General features: G+C 46.4%; 1 protein-coding gene across 1 annotated transcript; it reads left to right on the top strand.

Moving 5' to 3' along the window:
- Window positions 1-1,800: 1,800 nt before the first annotated feature.
- LOC122920518 lies at window positions 1,801-16,725 on the top strand. The gene is made up of 2 exons (XM_044270085.1): window positions 1,801-1,901; window positions 12,879-16,725. Exon 2 carries the CDS (start codon window positions 12,889-12,891, stop codon window positions 16,192-16,194), a length of 3,306 nt encoding a protein of 1,101 aa, XP_044126020.1. The 5' UTR covers window positions 1,801-1,901; window positions 12,879-12,888; the 3' UTR covers window positions 16,195-16,725.
- The last annotated feature ends 1,648 nt before the right edge of the window (window positions 16,726-18,373 follow it).

Below are 18,373 nucleotides of genomic sequence, written 5' to 3' on the forward strand. Positions count from 1 at the left end.
ACCTTCTCATTCAAAGAGTTTTCTTTATTTTCATGATTATGAAAATTGTAGATTCACACTGAAGGCATCAAAACTATGAATTAACACATGTGGAATTATATACATAACAAAAAAGTGTGAAACAACTGAAAATATGTCATATTCTAGGTTCTTCAAAGTAGCCACCTTTTGCTTTGATTACTGCTTTGCACACTCTTGGCACACTATTTTTTACATTTTTAACCAATTATATGTTATAAATATATATTATATTATAGTTAGGCTCCTTTCACACCTGCGTTCAGGTGTCCGCTCGTGAGCTCCGTTTGAAGGGGCTCACGAGCGGCCCTGAACGCAGCCGTCTGGCCCTAACGCATTCTCAGTGGAGGCGGATCCACTGAGAATGCATCCGCCTGCCAGCGCTCAGCCTCCGCTCCGCTCAGTGAGCGGACACCTGAACGCTGCAAGCAGCGTTCGGGTGTCCGCCTGGCCATGCGGAGGCAAGCGGATCCGTCCAGACTTACAATGTAAGTCAATGGGGACGGATCCGCTTGAAGATGACACCATATGGCTCAATCTTCAAGCGGATCCGTCCCCCATTGACTTTCAATGTAAAGTCTGAACGGATCCGCTCAGGCTACTTTCACACTTTTCTAAGTTATAATGCAGACGGATCCGTTCTGAACGGAGCCACCGTCTGCATTTATATGAGCGGGAAAAAAAAAACGCTCATGTGCACAGCCCCATGGAGATAAATGGGTCAGGATTCAATGCGGGTGCTATGCATTCACGTCACGCATTGCACCCGCGTGGAAAACTCTGCGTGGAAAGGGGCCTAAATGTGATAACGTCTGGCCCTGTCAATCAGAATGCAGGGGGCCTGGCCGTTATAGAGAAAGCAGAGCTTTTAGGTGTAATGGCAACGCCCCCGTTGCTCCTAGAAACTCATTTGCTTGTATTAAAACATAATTTTTCTCTGCAATGTAGACACATATGAACATGGGACCAGCACAGATGTCTTCAGCAGTGATGGCCAGTTCGCAGTGCTCGCCCGCAAACACATGCGATCTGTCCTTACCTGTGCCTGTGCGCGAGCGGGTCTGAAATGAAATGCGGTCTCCGGGAGCAGGCAGCCCCGAGAACGGCCTCCGGGGACTGTTCTCTGAACTGCCTGCTCCCGGAGACCACATTTCATTTCAGATCGGCGCTCAAACAGGCACAAGTAAGGACTTACCTGTGCCTCGCCGGACTTGTTCGCGGGCGAACACTGCGAACTGGCCATCTCTAGTCTTCAGCTGCCAAGCATACATGTAACAGGTCAGCCAGTGTCATAGGTACAGAGCTGCTGACAGATGCCCTTTAACTGTCTGTACCCCGGGGGCTCATGATTCTGCCTCTCATCTCCCAGGGAAGGGGAATCAGGAGGAAGGAAAGGGTTAACCTTCCGGGGATGTAATAACGGAACACTCCTACAGGGGGCAGAGTACAGGTGCTAGGGGCTTGTGGGAAGTGCAGGGCCAGTGAGGCTCATCAGGACTGCCCTGTACTAGGAAGGCTGCAACAGGAAAGAACCGGGACCGAGAGTGACAGATTGTTACCGTGTGTTCAGTATGTAAAGCGGTTTAAATGTCACCCAGGCTGCGCTCCTCCCTCCAGGTCTGTTTACATGCGCCATGCTTGTCAGTTTCCGGTCTTTCCCCATCTTTGGTCGCACAGTACACTTCCTGCAACCTCCCAAGCACCGCGTTGTCATGGAGAACACTCCACGCAGGCGCAGTACACAGACGCTGGAGGCGTGCTCAGAGCGCGTGACGTCACAAGCACCCCTCTGAGCACTTCCGGAAGAGAAGGGCTCCGTGCAAGAACGGGACATCACAAGAAGTGCAGGAAAGGAATTGCGGCGGGTTACGTGAAACTAGCGGGTAAATGGCGCCATTTAGACGAAGAGCCTGTGTGTAAATTATTTTCCGGGGGAGGGGAGAGTTATTGAGGTTAGTATGGGAGATCCTTTTAAGAGGGTACATGGAGTTCTGGAAAGAAGTCTCACTGTGGTATAACCCCTTTAGAGGGGACCTTAACAAGCCTCTGACGTCATAGTGCCTCAGTGATTTGTACTCTGGCAGATAGTGGTGAAGGAAATGGTGCAGAGCCCTTCCAATAAAAACCTCTGACATGTTAGAAGTGTGTTATTGATGGGTTCTCCCATGCATCAGGTGACTGGGTCATGTGATCATGTCACTGGCTGCTGTGGTCACATGACCCACAGCGGCAGGGATCAGGTAAGTATGATTCTGTCCTCAGGTCTGGCCCTGTTGGGGGTGTGCCCGATACGCCCCTCGGACTAGGTGAACAACCCCTTTGAGGACTTATTTTTTTTCATTGACGCGTTTGTTTACTTTTCTGTCGACATTGGTGTAATACATTTTTTTTTGTGGGGCAGTTGAATGGCAGACATTTGGGGTACATCTATGAAAAGGGGTTTCTCAGACTGATCCTCTGGATAGCTCACCAGTATCTGATCAGTGGGGTCCGACACCCGGGACCTTGCAGATCAGCTGTGTGAGATGGCATTGATGCTTCTGTGAGCGCTGCTGCCCTCTCTATACTCGTCATCAAGCACAGCGCCGTCCAATCTACAGCGGCTGTGCTTGGTGTCGCAGATATCCCTTCTATGGGGCTGCGCTGCGCCTAGGCCATGTGACCGATGAACATGATGTCACATGACCTAGGAAAAGCCACGAGAAAGCAGCGCCGCTGCCTTCTCAAACCACTGATTGATGGGGGTCCCGGGTGTTAGACGCTTCTCCGTTCGGCTTCATGGAGCGAAGTGCGCATGCGCCGGCACTTCGCTCAACCTCCCGATGACCTGCACACTCGCTCCATGAAGCCGAACGGAGAAGTCCGCACGGGCGCATCAGGCAGAGGCCTGTGCGCACGCGCGAGATGTTAGAGCAGCAGCAGCAGCAGCAGGAGGGAGGGAGGGAGAGCCGGAGGCATCACACAGGATTATGAGGCGCCGCTGAGGTCAGGAAAGGCGGAGCTGGGCACGAACGGCGGCGGGTGCGGGCGGCAGCTTGGATCCATTTACATCCCCTTGGGCACCTTATTTTTATGAATGACAGGTTAGTAATAGCGTTTTTAGGGCAAAATGACCCTACAGATTACATTTATAAGACCACATTAGGAATCAGTAAAGCTCCCTGAACATAACCATATAAAACTGGTGACAGAATCCCTTTAGGCTAGGTCTACACGACGACATTTGTCGCGCGACATTTTGTTGCACCAATGTCGCGCGACAATTTTTATAATGGCAGTCTATGGTGTCGCACTGCAACATGCGACATGCTGCGACTGCGACGCGACAGTCGCAGAAAATCCATTCAAGATGGATTTTTCTGCGACTGTCGCGTCGCAGTCGCAGCATGTCGCATGTTGCAGTGCGACACCATAGACTGCCATTATAAAAATTGTCGCGCGACATTGGTGCAACAAAATGTCGCGCGACAACTGTTGCGCCCTATCTGTCGCGCGACTTTTTGTAGCGCGACAAATGTCGTCGTGTAGACCTAGCCTAAAGGATGCGTAGGACTTTTTGATTGTTTTGAGTTTAGTAGAATTGTTTTAATTTTATTTTTCAAAACTTTTTTTTACTTGTTTTCTAAGTCCCAGTAGAGGACTTGAACGAATCTTCTGATCGCCTACGTATTACACTTATATATTTAGGTATTGCTGCAGTGTCTTTTGTCAGTTACAGTAAAACTGGCAGAATGCCTGTTAGTCCCTTGCCAAAGGAGCCCCTTGTTCTCTGTAACTACTTAGATGCCGCACTCGGCATTGACTGCTGTATCTAAGGCTAGTTTCACACTAGCGCTAGAGATCTGCTAGTCTTTTTCGACATGGAACAGCCTGCCAGATTCCTCTGAATTCCAGCACTGCCAGAAGCTTTAAAACCCTCTGTTCAGTCCCATCCACCTTATCCATAGAGTTCCATTTGCCTGACAGGTAGCGTTTTTTGTTCAGCCAAATCCTGGCATATTAGTCAATGGGGCCAACAGGCATTCTGGTAACATCTGGCAACAGATCCAGAGGGCTGCAGCAGACTGTTTTCTACTGGAACTACTAACAAAGCCTTTGCAGAATGCCGGGTCATTGTCTGTATACTGAAAGTAAAGTAAGAGTGGTTGTGAGTCCTCACATTCATAAGAAGAGAGACGGGACCTAATGAATATGAGGACTTATTGGTGCTATCAATTTAGTTTTTTTATTTTTCATTTTGTGCTATCAGGGATTTTTAATATGAGTTTTGGGCTGCAGATTGTTCATTTCTTATCCTGGCATGCCATCTGGTGTCCAAAATAAGAATTGCATCATGAACACTATAAGCCTCGTCAGCGAGGCTTATAGTGTTCGGCGTAACTACCGATGCCCACATTGTACTAGAAACACAAACGGGGGGGGGAGTCAGCACATCCCAATGCGCAGGTGCACGTTGCTTGTGGCTGCAAATATACATCTGACAAACACATGGTGCAACAGCACTCTACAAACCAAAAGTATATGACATTGCTTATAACTAATAACTTAGAGATGCTTAGCAAATACATTTTGGATTCAATGAAGGCCATTTTGGCTCCACATAGACATAAATCAAGGGGGCCCAGCATGCATGTGGGACCTGCACTTCCTGGATTCATGGTCGCTGTTATGGCACCCAACAGGTGAGCTTTAGTGTTAGGACCCGTCTTATAGAGATCGCCTTGGCGTGCGGCAGACGGGCTCAAATGATTTTGTACAAAATGTATTTGCTAAGCATCTCTAAGTTATTAGCATAGCATTTGCAATGTAATATACTTTTGTACTCTACTTTTGGTTTGTAGAGTGCTGTTGCACCATGTTTGTCAGATACCGAATCCCACATTGGCCACACGGGGCATCAGTAGGTTTTTGCACATTTAGATGCCATGATCTCGCTTGATCACGGTATCTAAAGCCTTTAATTACCGCGATCGGCATTGTTGCCGGTCACTCTAATTAGCCGCAGGTCTCTGCTGTATGAAACAGAGCAGAGACCTGCAGGCCAGGGCGCCATGTTTACACATCGCTCCAGCGGCGTACATGTACGGCGCTGGTAGCAAAAGGGGTCCTGCAGAGATCCGGTCAGATTCCGGCAAAAATGTGGAAAATCGGTTGTACACAAACTGCTGCACGCTGCGGTTTGTGTCCGGCTGATGCCCGGCATTCTCTGCCGACTCAGATGGCCGGATCTCCGTGCTGCAGATGTGAAACTAGCCTTAGATTTTTGTTTTCCCTGGACTCTAGCAGCTCTTTCATTTTCTCAGAGCAAACATTGAAAATCTTACATTTCTGCACAGAAAACATGTTTGGGCAGGTGTGTGAAAAGACCTTCCTCGTGGAGCTAGGCTTCATGGCCTGGACATGAGGTGGGCAGGAGAGCGCCTTTTTACCACTGCTGCTTCCTCTGCTTAGCAAAGCACATTACATGCCACTGATGGGAAATGGCAGTGCAGCAGGGTAATAAGCCCACATGTGCAGCCCATGTTATTTAGGCCTCTTTCACACTACTGTATGGCTATTTCAGTGTTTTGCTGTCCGTTTTTAACGGACCTGTTCCGTTATTTTTGTGTGTTGTGTTTCCGTTCCGTTTTTTTCCGTATGGCATACACAGTATACAGTAATTACATAGAAAAAAATTGGGCTCGCCATAACATTTTCAATAGATGGTTCCGCAAGAACGGTACGGATGCATTTCCGTATCTGTTCCGTTTTTTTGCGGACCCATTGACTTGAATGGAGCCACGGAAGGTGATTTGCAGGCAATAATAGGACATGTTCTATCTTGTGCGTTGCGTGAAAATCGCAGCATGCTCTATTTTGTGCGTTTTTCACGCAACGCAGTCCCCATAGAAGTGAATGGGGCTGCATGAAAAACGCAAGCATCCACAAGCAAGTGCAGATGCGCAGCGATTTTCACGCATGGTTGCTAGGAGACAATCGGGATGGAATCTAATAAGAAAAAAATAATAGACTGTTTTCCTTTATAAAAACTCAGCAGACCCCCTGCCATTAGTCCAACACCCTTTGTTCCCCACTGTGCGATCAGCCCAAGTGCATCAGTTCCCCCCCCAGTGCCATCAGCTCCACTATCCCCCAGTGCCATCAGCTCCACTATCCCCCAGTGCCATCAGCTCCACTATCCCCCAGTGCCATCAGCTCCACTATCCCCCAGTGCCATCAGCTCCACTATCCCCCAGTGCCATCAGCTCCACTATCCCCCAGTGCCATCAGCTCCACTATCCCCCAGTGCCATCAGCTCCACTATCCCCCAGTGCCATCAGCTCCACTATCCCCCAGTGCCATCAGCTCCACTATCCCCCAGTGCCATCAGCTCCACTATCCCCCAGTGCCATCAGCTCCACTATCCCCCAGTGCCATCAGCTCCACTATCCCCCAGTGCCATCAGCTCCACTATCCCCAGTGCCATCAGCTCCACTATCCCCCAGTGCCATCAGCTCCACTATCCCCCAGTGCCATCAGCTCCACTATCCCCCAGTGCCATCAGCTCCACTATCCCCCAGTGCCATCAGCTCCACTATCCCCCAGTGCCATCAGCTCCACTATCCCCCAGTGCCATCAGCTCCACTATCCCCCAGTGCCATCAGCTCCACTATCCCCCAGTGCCATCAGCTCCACTATCCCCCAGTGCCATCAGCTCCACTATCCCCCAGTGCCATCAGCTCCACTATCCCCCAGTGCCATCAGCTCCACTATCCCCCAGTGCCATCAGCTCCACTATCCCCCAGTGCCATCAGCTCCACTATCCCCCAGTGCCATCAGCTCCACTATCCCCCAGTGCCATCAGCTCCACTATCCCCCAGTGCCATCAGCTCCACTATCCCCCAGTGCCATCAGCTCCACTATCCCCCAGTGCCATCAGCTCCACTATCCCCCAGTGCCATCAGCTCCACTATCCCCCAGTGCCATCAGCTCCACTATCCCCCAGTGCCATCAGCTCCACTATCCCCCAGTGCCATCAGCTCCACTATCCCCCAGTGCCATCAGCTCCACTATCCCCCAGTGCCATCAGCTCCACTATCCCCCAGTGCCATCAGCTCCACTATCCCCCAGTGCCATCAGCTCCACTATCCCCCAGTGCCATCAGCTCCACTATCCCCCAGTGCCATCAGCTCCACTATCCCCCAGTGCCATCAGCTCCACTATCCCCCAGTGCCATCAGCTCCACTATCCCCCAGTGCCATCAGCTCCACTATCCCCCAGTGCCATCAGCTCCACTATCCCCCAGTGCCATCAGCTCCACTATCCCCCAGTGCCATCAGCTCCACTATCCCCCAGTGCCATCAGCTCCACTATCCCCCAGTGCCATCAGCTCCACTATCCCCCAGTGCCATCAGCTCCACTATCCCCCAGTGCCATCAGCTCCACTATCCCCCAGTGCCATCAGCTCCACTATCCCCCAGTGCCATCAGCTCCACTATCCCCCAGTGCCATCAGCTCCACTATCCCCCAGTGCCATCAGCTCCACTATCCCCCAGTGCCATCAGCTCCACTATCCCCCAGTGCCATCAGCTCCACTATCCCCCAGTGCCATCAGCTCTGCTGCCATGCTCCTCCTGACACCCGGATTGCACAGCGTCACTGGTTTCTATGCAGCGGGAGACCACGGAGCGGGAGTAATAGCAAGCGCTTCACTCCCGCTCCGTGGTCACATGACGCAAACGAATCTTCGATGCAAAAAAATTTGCATTGAGGATTTTTTTGTGTCGAATTACTCGATTTAATCGAGTAATCGTTTCAGCCCTACTACACAACACCTCACCCAAACCCGAACTTATGGGAAGAATTTCGGGTTTGGGTACCAAACATGCCGATTTTTCTCACGCACGTGCAAAATGCATTTAAACGCTTTGCACTCGTGCTGAAAAATCGCGCATTTTCCCACAACGCACCCGCATCTTATCCGGCCCTGACACGCGACGCCCGTGTGAAAGAGGCCTAACACATTAACTTTTAGTCCCCTTAGGGGGCTAGAACATGTCCCATAGACCACAATAGAATACTATAGAGGACTATGAGATTCTCCCAATCTGCCTGTTGAGCCGTGCCTTAACCATGTCAGGCCTGAGAGCCTTCAGAAGGCCTGTCATGGCAACCGATTGGAACCCTGAGATTTTACTTTCCCTTTGCCTAACCTCACAGGAGACTTTCCCTTTGCCTAACCTCACAGATGCAACGATCCCTATTGACCACAGCATCTGAGGAGTTAAATAAACAAGTTCGGCATCATCTCCGATCCTGGTCATTGCAGCAGGATGCCAACTATAGCCGGTTCCATACAACTCCGGCACGCTAATGCCATAAGTGTACGGCATTAAGGGGTTAAAAAGTTTAGTTGGGACCAGTTTCCACACTACAGCCCGCCAGCTATAGAGCCTTTGTGGATGTGAAGATGGTTTAAGGCTTGATCTCTGTCCATATAGAATGGTGGAACTTTTACTATTATAGTTTATAAATGCATAGAGATTAGGCCATATACTACCACCAAACATCTTTTAAGTGCAGAAACCTGTATAGAATTAAAAAAACATTGCTCACGCTTTAAATGTCCCACCAATCCAGTCCCCATGGGTCCTGCAGAGATGACATCACGTCAGTGCCGGTTTTAGACAAAGTGTGACCCTGGGCAAAATTGAAACTGGGGCCCCAAATCCTGAAATATTGGACCAGAAATCTGACAAGACTTTGTAGGCACAGACAGCGGTTGCAACCACAGTACCTCTTTGGGTATTTTCTGTGCTTAAAAAAACCTAATGCAGAATCTGCATTGGATGTGTTTTTTTTTTTTCTAATTTTATAAAACACTTTTTGATGCAGTTTTGGCGTGGACTTTTATTCCTTCTCATTTTCAATGGGAATTCTGGACATGGACTCCGCGTTATGAATGGCCAGGGCACTTCTGTTTTTCCATGGTGCAGTTTATAAAACCACAAGCTGAAAAAAAAGTGTCCCATCCGGGCCCTGAAGTGAAAGCACAGTGTGCATGCATGGTCATCCTCCATTATGCTATGAGTGTTCTGATAATAGCTGATCACTGGCTCTGCTATTTTTCCATAGCAGTAAATGGAGAAAATGCTGCGCATGCACACTGTTATGGGGGGACCTGTGGACGACACACTGTTATGGGGGGGGCCTGTGGACGACGCACTGTTATGGGGGGACCTGTGGACGACGCACTGTTATGGGGGGACCTGTGGACGACGGACACTGTTATGGAGGGACCTGTGGACGACGCACTGTTATGGAGGGACCTGTGGACGACGCACTGTTATGGAGGGACCTGTGGACGACGCACTGTTATGGAGGGACCTGTGGACGACGCACTGTTATGGAGGGACCTGTGGACGACGCACTGTTATGGAGGGACCTGTGGACGACGCACTGTTATGGAGGGACCTGTGGACGACGCACTGTTATGGAGGGACCTGTGGACGACGCACTGTTATGGAGGGACCTGTGGACGACGCACTGTTATGGGGGGACCTGTGGACGACACAGGTTGGCCTCAGACATGGACTGCATATTGTAGGTCAAGAAGACTTCTTATGGCTTTTGTCCTCAGTAGAGAAGTAGATGGATGAAATAAAGGCTCATCTTATCCCTTAATTTTGCTTAGTTTTAATTATATTGCTCACTACTTGAATATGTTATACATACAGTGCCTTGCAAAATTATTCACCCCCTTGACTTTTTTTAGTATTTTGTTACATTATGGCCTTAAGTTTAATGTTTTTTTTTTAATCTGAATTTTATGTGATGGATAAGAACATAATAGTCTAAGTTGCGGGTCCGCAACACACAACGAACGTGTGAATGGAGCCTAACTTTCAGCTAAAAACAAAAAGGCACGTTGTGAGTTTGCGAAAAGGCATGTGGGAGACTCCCAAAATGTATGGAGGAAGGTGCTCCGGTCTGATGAGACTAAAATTTAACTTTTTAGCCATCAAAGAAAACGCTGTCTGGCGCAAACCTAACACGTCACATCACCCAAAGAACACCATCCCCACAGCGAAACATGGTGGTGGCAGCATCATGCTGTGGGGATGGGACTGGGAAACTGGTCCGAGTTGAGAGAAAGATGGATGGTGCTAAATACAGGGATGTTCTTTAGCAAAACCTGTCCCACTCTGTGCGTGATTTGAGGCTAGGACGGAGGTTCTCCTTCCAGCAGGACAATGACCCCAAACACACGGCTAAAGCAACACTTAAGTGGTTTAAGGGGAAACATGTAAATGTGTGTGAATGGCCTAGTCAAAGCCCAGATCTCAATCCAATAGAAAATCTGTGGTCAGACTTAAATATTGCTGTTCACAAGCGCAAACCATCCAACTTGAAGGAACTGGAGCAGTTTTACAAGGAGAAATGGGAAAAAATCCCAGTGGTAAGATGTGGCAATCTCAGAGAGACTTATCCAAAGGCGACTTGGAGCTGTGATTTCTGCAAAAGGAGGCTCTACAAAGTATTGACTGCAGGGGGTGGATAGTTATGCACATTGACTTTTTCTTTTATTTTGTCCTATTTGTTGTTTGCTTCACAATAAAAAATTTATAAAAATATCTCCAAAGCTGCGGGCATGTTCTGTAAATTAAATGATGCAAATCCTCAAACAATCCATGTTAATTCCAGGTTGTTTGGCACCAAAATACAAAAAAGTCAAGGGGGGGGGGGGGTGAATACTTTTGCAAGGCACTGTATATGTTTTTTATCCAAGAGTACAGCCCAGCAGTGAGGCAGCATGTAGCCAAGCCATGCCCATCCGTGGCAAGCAGTGGGGTCACCCGCACAACAAGTATGGGCCATTAATTGTGATTTGTATAGATATTGCAGTTTGTAAAATGCTATATTTAGGCTTCTTACACACATGAAATCGTCACTGGTGTTCTTTCACCAGTGGAAAAAAAAAAACGCAAGTTTTTGGTGTGTTTATTGTGGTGTTCCTTCTGTTTTTTTTTTTTTTTTTTTTTTCTTTTTCTTCAAACAGTGTGTATTACCACTATCCTCCTCTAGGCTCCGTTCTCCCACCTCTGACCACACCCTGATACACCAGATTGACAGGGGCAGGCATCGCTGGTCTCCTACCTCTGGGCCTGTCTGCAGTGTAAATCTCGTGCCGTTCAATATTCGGCGCAATGAGTGAAGGGCGCTCGGCGACTGCCAGCTTCCTCACTGCGCCGAATACTGAACGGTGTGAGATTTACACTGCAGACAGGGCCGGAGGTAGGAGACCAGCGCTGCCTGCCCCTGTCAATCTGGTGTAGCAGGGCGTGGTCGGAGGTTGGACAATGGAGCCTCTAGGAGCAGGGGCAACGCCCTCCCTGCTCCGATGGGCTAATTAGCATATTATAAAAGTTTGTTTTTCTTAATAACGGCGGCAGGCAGTGAGATGGCGCTAATATGTTCAGCTGACATTAGCACATCGATAATGTTAGCCAGCTTAATACCCATTTGCAGGTGACGGAAACCCTTTAAAACAAAGTTTTGAGCGAATCGACTTCGGATCTATGATCTGTAGCTTAATTCTCTCATGTGACCAGAGTAGAGATCTAGTGATACCAACCACAAAGGTAACAAAAAAAAGAATATTCCCATCTAAACGACCTATAGAAATTTTAAAGGGCCAGTATTCAGATGACTATATGGCACCTGATAATATAGCCTTTCTTGATATTCTGAGCCATTTTCTATATTTCGTTAGTCAAGTTCCCTTGCTGGGCAACCCTTCTGTGCTGTTCACACAGAGGCCCTGTTCTGTGCCGACAGTGGGTGCAATGTACTTGAATGGAGGAGACTGAGTGCTTTGCCTGATCATATGACTTTCCATCGGCAGCCATTTTATGGATGGACCTTAGTGCAGACAGCACAATAGACTTGGCCAAGAAGGGGGCATACTTAATGAAATATAGAAATTGGCACAGAATATCAAAGGCTATTTTAGCGTCATATAGTCATCCTACAAACACAGTAGGCAGAAATTGCCCAACCCCTTTAATGACCGTAGAATAAAGCCACCTTTCCACAGCATGGTATTGACACTACTCTACTTTACTTTAACACCCTCTACTAAGTTTTGGTTCCAGGTAGTTTGTTTTCCATTGTGGATATGGTAACCCCCAGTGTAGCTGGTAGCAGTGTAGTGATGATTCTCTTGTTCTACTCACTAGCCAGCACTGTGGTTAACTGACCTTCATGTGCTAGGATCCCGGGTGTATAACCCCTACCGATCAGATACTGATGACCTGTCCACAGGATAGGTCCTCAGTTAAAAAAAAAAATCCTGGAAAACCCTTTTAATGTACTTTGGGCAGTTTTGGTAAATAAAATGTTTAAAAATAGAATGTAAAAATCACATTCTTTTGCTTATTGTGTCTTTAATGCTAAATAGAAAATATAATAAAATATCAATTATTGTACTACTGCGGTTTGCCACTGCTTCGTTCCCCACTGCACTCCACACTTTCTGGTCCCAGACTTGACTTGCAGGAAATGGATTGGACTGCTTGGCCATTTTCTGAAGACGGTCAATATTGCAGACAGTGACTGAGTGGGCAGTCCAAGCCATTTCCTACGTGTCGAGTACGAAACGAAAACGTGGACAGGAGCTGGGACCAGGGACCAGAGAAGAGGCAGAACAGCAGTAATGGAAGGGGGGGGGGGGGGGGGTGAATCAGTGAGTAATGATTATTTGCTTTCTTTAATTCATTCAACCCGTTTTTTAAATAAAATTATTTCCCCAGAAACCCCTTTAAGCCTGCAAAGGTTTACATGTATGTTTTTTTTTTTTTTGTTTTTTTCTTTCTCTGTAGGCATCTCATCATGCCAAAATGTGTTGTGCATAGTTGTGTTTTCCGATGGAAGAAGGGTCAACGTTCTGTAAATCTTCATTGTTTTCCAAAAGAACCTGAAAGAATCAAGCTTTGGCTGCAACAGACTGGACAATATGAGGGTAATATTGACAAAATGGTTGAAAGAGTATATCAAGGAAAAGTAAATGACACATTTAGAATGTGTTCATTACATTTCGCAAATGACAGTTACTACTACGATGGTGATCGAAAACTTTTAAGGAAGGATGCTGTTCCTACTATTTTTGCTACGAATATGCCATCTACAGTATCGGCAAAATCAAGCTCTTCAAGTGATCAACACTCCTATGCTGCCCCAACTGCTGATGGCAAGAAAACATCCAGCTCTGGTACAGTATGCACACGCTGGATTCCATTTCCAGTTCTTTCTAATGCATCCTCAGACACCACCATACAACAAATGACTTTAGTTCCTGTGGTTACTCAGCGTGCCTTTCCTCAAGCATGCAGAACTAGTGAACAGTCTAATTCAAACAGCTCATCATCACTAACTGTTCAACCATCTGCAACCACTACACGTGAAGACACGAAAAAAACGTCCTCTTCTGTTTTATTAAATTCCAACTTGCCTTTGAATACCCAGCTCAGGCCAGAAGCTACATGCACAAGCACCAAAACTCTGTCTTCCACCTCAACTGCTTGTCCAGTAATATCCTTATCTTCAACATCAACTGGAGAAAATTGTGCATCGAGGTCTGACTCTTCCAACAAAACTCAGACGGCTCCACCGATCAGTATTCCGTGCTCCATGACAGTTCTTCCAGTTTCTGGAACAGTGTCCTCTGTGACACAGAAGCCACCAACATCTGGTTTGCTACAAAAACCACCCTCTATATCTGTTGTCCACATTCCACTTAAAACATCTTCACAATCTGTAATCCCTGGTTGTCAGCCACCATCAAAGAAAAGAAAGCTGGAGGAAAATATTGTTTTCTTGGAGCACAGTTCTGCGTCCTCTTCAGTGCCAAGTGTATTACCTAACCATTGTATGAGCCAAACCTCTAATACAGGTAATCTTTATTTTATATCAAGCAGCACATCAGCTGTTCAGCCATCTTATCAGAAACCTTTAATGGTTGACAAAGGTGTCAACACCGATTCCTTCACAAATAAAAAAAGACGCTGCATTGCCACTGACCCAGTGCATAGAAAAAGTGTACACACACAAACTAAAATATATAAAAAACATTGTAAAATTATGTGCACATTAATACCTCCAAGAGAGCAAATTGATGACAGTGGTTCAGACTCGACCATATCTCTTGCCAACCCAGAATACATGGGAGTTAGTGACTGCAGTCCTTCCTGGTCAAGTGACTGTGGCGATGATATATCCGAAGTTTTCAAAACTGTTGATTTAGATGTTGTTAAAGTGGAAATCTCTTCAGATTGTGAAATGGATGTACATAAACGTCCTACTTTAGAAATCCATATCAAAGAAGAAAATGATTCATCTGCAGGACAAGCAGTTCTATCGTCAGGAGCTTTTAACAGTACCTGTATATTACCAGATTTTGACACCCATACAATTAAAATAGAACCCAATATAAAAACAGAAGAGGATCAATTCCCAATTTCTAGTTCTCCACAAAATATCACAAATTTCATATCAAAAAGTCCCAAAATTGAAAGGTTTTCACCCATTCCAACTTCTTGGGAAACATCTGCCATACAGACTGATGATGAACTAGAAGACCTTAATGACTCCTCATTCTATATCAATGAAATGAGTGAGGATGAAGATGAATCATTCTTACTTCCAAGTGATGCAGAAGATGAAGACGACATAAAACCTGTGTTCCAGGACTTGGATTCACCAGTGGAGAATCCTGTTGAAGAAGAAAAGTATATTGTTTTTGAATCCTGTCTGAAAAAGCTGATAATGATGATCCCGTGTATGTCAGAAACAAAGTGTATGTCACCACTTACACAATACAGAAAAGAAGCCATTGGATCCTATTTGTCTATAGAAGTTCGTTGCAGATCTGGTCATACGAGTTTACTATGGGAGAGCCAGCCAAGACATGGATATCAACCAATGGGAAATGTTCTGTTATCTGCCGCAGTGCTATTTAGCGGTTCAAGTTTTCTAAAATCCCAACATATGTTTAAATTGCTAAATTTGAAATCAATAGACAAAAGTACCTATTATAAAACCCAGTCTATGTACCTGTTTCCTACCATTAATCATCACTGGAAGGAGGAACAAAAAGCAGTCATACAAAGTGTCCAGGAAAGACCACTTTGCTTGGCAGGAGATCAACAATTGGACAATCCTGGATTTTCTGCCAGGTACTCTATATACTCCATGATGGATGTGGCCAGCAAGAAAATTTGTTCGTTTTCCGTACAGCCTGTTACTCCACAAGTGTCGTTGGAGGGGCTTGAAAAAACAGGATTTCAGAAGTCTATGGGTGAGCTCCAAACTCTGAATGCTGAAGTGAAAATGATTGTTACTGACAGAAGTGTTGCTATTCAGGAACTTCTGAAGAACAATTATCCTGGTATCATTCATCAGTTAGATCTGTGGCACCTATCCAAATCAATTGGCAATGAAGTTTTAATGGCAGCCAAACATAAAGACTGTGGAATCTTATATGAATGGGTGGAGGCAATCAGGAACCATATTTGGTGGAGTTCTTGCACTTGTTGTAAAAACCATGATTTGTTCATTGAAAAATGGAAATCGGTTCTTCAGCATGTCACCAATGTTCATGAGTGGGGTGGTGATAGTGACTGTAAAGCGTGCCATCATCCACCTCTCCCAGAAGACGTGGTGAACAGTGCAAACTGGTTGAAAAAAGACTCAACCGCCCATGAACAACTCAAAAAAATAGTAGAAAATACCAGTCTATTAAAGAACTTAAAACATCTCTCCTTCCTCTGTCACACTGGAGAGTTAGAGATCTACCATACCACTTGCCTTAAATATCGCCCAAAGACGTTACATTTCTTCCTGGACTCAATGGTAGCACGGACACAACTCGCAGCCCTTGACCACAACAGAAATGTCTGTAGAGTTAAAGAACTGGTGAAAAATGCTTCTAGTGGAAATGCATTAAGTACTATGACACAGGGATTGGACGTCTCCAAAGGTCAAAAGTCTTGGATTATCAAGGCTCTGTATAAACAAACCTGCCAACATTTTCTTTTTGATATCATGAATGATGTCATAGCTCTTGTCAGAGAGAAGACATTTCAACAACCCTCCATTAAAGGGTTATTCCCATCACAGACAATGGGGGCATATCGCTAGGATATGCCCCCAGTGTCAGATAGGTGCGGGTCCCACCTCTGGGACCCGCAGCTACAACGAGAACGGAGATGGGAATACCCCCTTCAGGGCACCAGATGGCGACCAAAACGGTCGCCAATGCGCCTTAAAATTTGCAGATGGCGACAAGACTTTTTAGTCTTGTCGCCATTTGCGACTGTACCGCCGCGCTCCTGCGCAGCCTAAGTTCTCTTCAGTAGCACAGTGAAGAAGAAAGGGGTCCCTCCCTCTCCACTGTGACAAGGCCGCCACTACCACCAATGGGAAGATGGCAGGGAGGAGATGTCGCCACTGCGCCACCAATGAATGTAAAACATAAGTATAGGCAGCAGTATCACAGACCTGGCATGTGATACGCGGCAATTAACCTCTCAGGTGCCACATCTGAGGGGTTAATTGCCACAGATCGCATGCCCTGTTATTGAGGGAGGGTGCCGGGTCTGTGATACCGCTGCAGACAATTGTATAAAGGAGTTGAAGAGGACCTTTCATGGGTCCACAGAATATGAACTAAGTAGCAGGCTGCATATAGCGGCGCCCAGGGATCTAAGTGCACTTACTATTATTCCCGGGTGGCGCTTCGTTCGCCTGCTGTGGCCCCCGGTATTTTCAACATTCAGAGCAAGGAGGAGGAGACGCCAGTGCCTCTCCGTCTCCATGACAGCAGCGCTGTCCAATCAGAGCGAGGGAGGTTTCTCCCTGGCTCTGAGCTCTGCGCTGTGATTGGACAGCGCTGCTGTCAGGGAGACACTGGCGTCCCCTTCTACTTGCTCTGAATGTTGAAAATACCGGGGGCCACAGCTGGTGAACGGAGCAGTGCCCAGGAATAATAGTAAGTGCACTTAGATCCCTGGGCACCGCTCTATGCAGCCTACTACCAAGTTAATATTCTTTGGACCCACGAAATGTCCTCTTTAATTGCATTCATTGGTGGTGCAGTGCGCCCCCCCCCCAAAGCCTCATCCCCCATCCTTATCACTGGCCACAAGTCCCCCCCCCCCCATTGTTATATGGTGGCCACAGGGTCCCATCCCCTCCATTGGTGGCAGTGGCAGATTACACTGCTGGGGCTCCGATCGTTACCATGGCAGCCAGGACACTACTGAAGCCCTGGCTGCCATGTTCAGCTCCCTGCTGCTGTGTGCACAAAGCACAGAGCAGCAGGGACAGTGTGAGGTCCTATTCACCCTGATGGAGATCTATCAGGGTGAATAGCACAAGGGATGAAAAGATCCAGGTTCTAGATCCTAAGGGAAGAAATGGTTATTAAATAAAAAGTTTAAAAAAACACCAAAATACTAAAAGTTTAAATGGCCCCCTTCCCAGTTTTACATATAAAATGTACAAACAATAAAGAATAAACATATTACATATCGCCACGTCCCAAAAAGTGTGAGTTATTAAAATATAAAAAAATATTTCCGCTCGGTGAAGGCCGTAACAGAAAAAAAAACTCTAAACCACGCAATTCGCCATTTTTAGTCACCTTGTCCCCCAGAAGATGTCCCTGGATGTGAGGTATGTGCTGCTGTTTTCTCCTATATGTAGTGCTGGCTCACTACTATGATCTGCGTCTCTTCTCAAAGTCCTTTTTTTTTTTTAATTATATGCATTTTAAATTTGGCGACTAAAAAATGTAATTTGGCTCCTAAATTTTTTAGTTTAGGAGCCAATGTCTCCTGGTCATTTTTTTTGTCTGGAGCACTGCCTTTAAGTTTGTGACCCTACCACTTTTAGTTTATGAACATGAGAATTCTGAAACGACATTATTCTTTATCTGGGTGGTGATTGATAGACCTTTATATTCCCAATGACCTAAAAACCCTAAAATTGTGTAACTTTTGAAACTATTGCCATTTTTTTTTTCTCTGTAAATACTTATTTTATAATAAAATTGAAAAGGAAACATAGGCAGAGGAGACTGCGTATGTTGGTATAGTGTAAAAAAATTAATAAATCCAATTAGGAAATAAATTAGATCCTTCCCACTGAGAATATACCTTAAGTGATCTCTTTTAATGAATGTTGTGGGAAAACACAAAATAGTTGCTGATGCTTTGGCCCATAACAGTTTGATTTATAAGATGTATATGTTAGGAGCGAGGAGCTGTGAATATTCTGCATGTACAGCATACATATTCGGACATCCTCAGAAATCATC

The sequence above is a fragment of the Bufo gargarizans genome, chromosome 10 (assembly GCF_014858855.1).
Source record: "Bufo gargarizans isolate SCDJY-AF-19 chromosome 10, ASM1485885v1, whole genome shotgun sequence".
Taxonomy (NCBI): domain Eukaryota; kingdom Metazoa; phylum Chordata; class Amphibia; order Anura; family Bufonidae; genus Bufo; species Bufo gargarizans.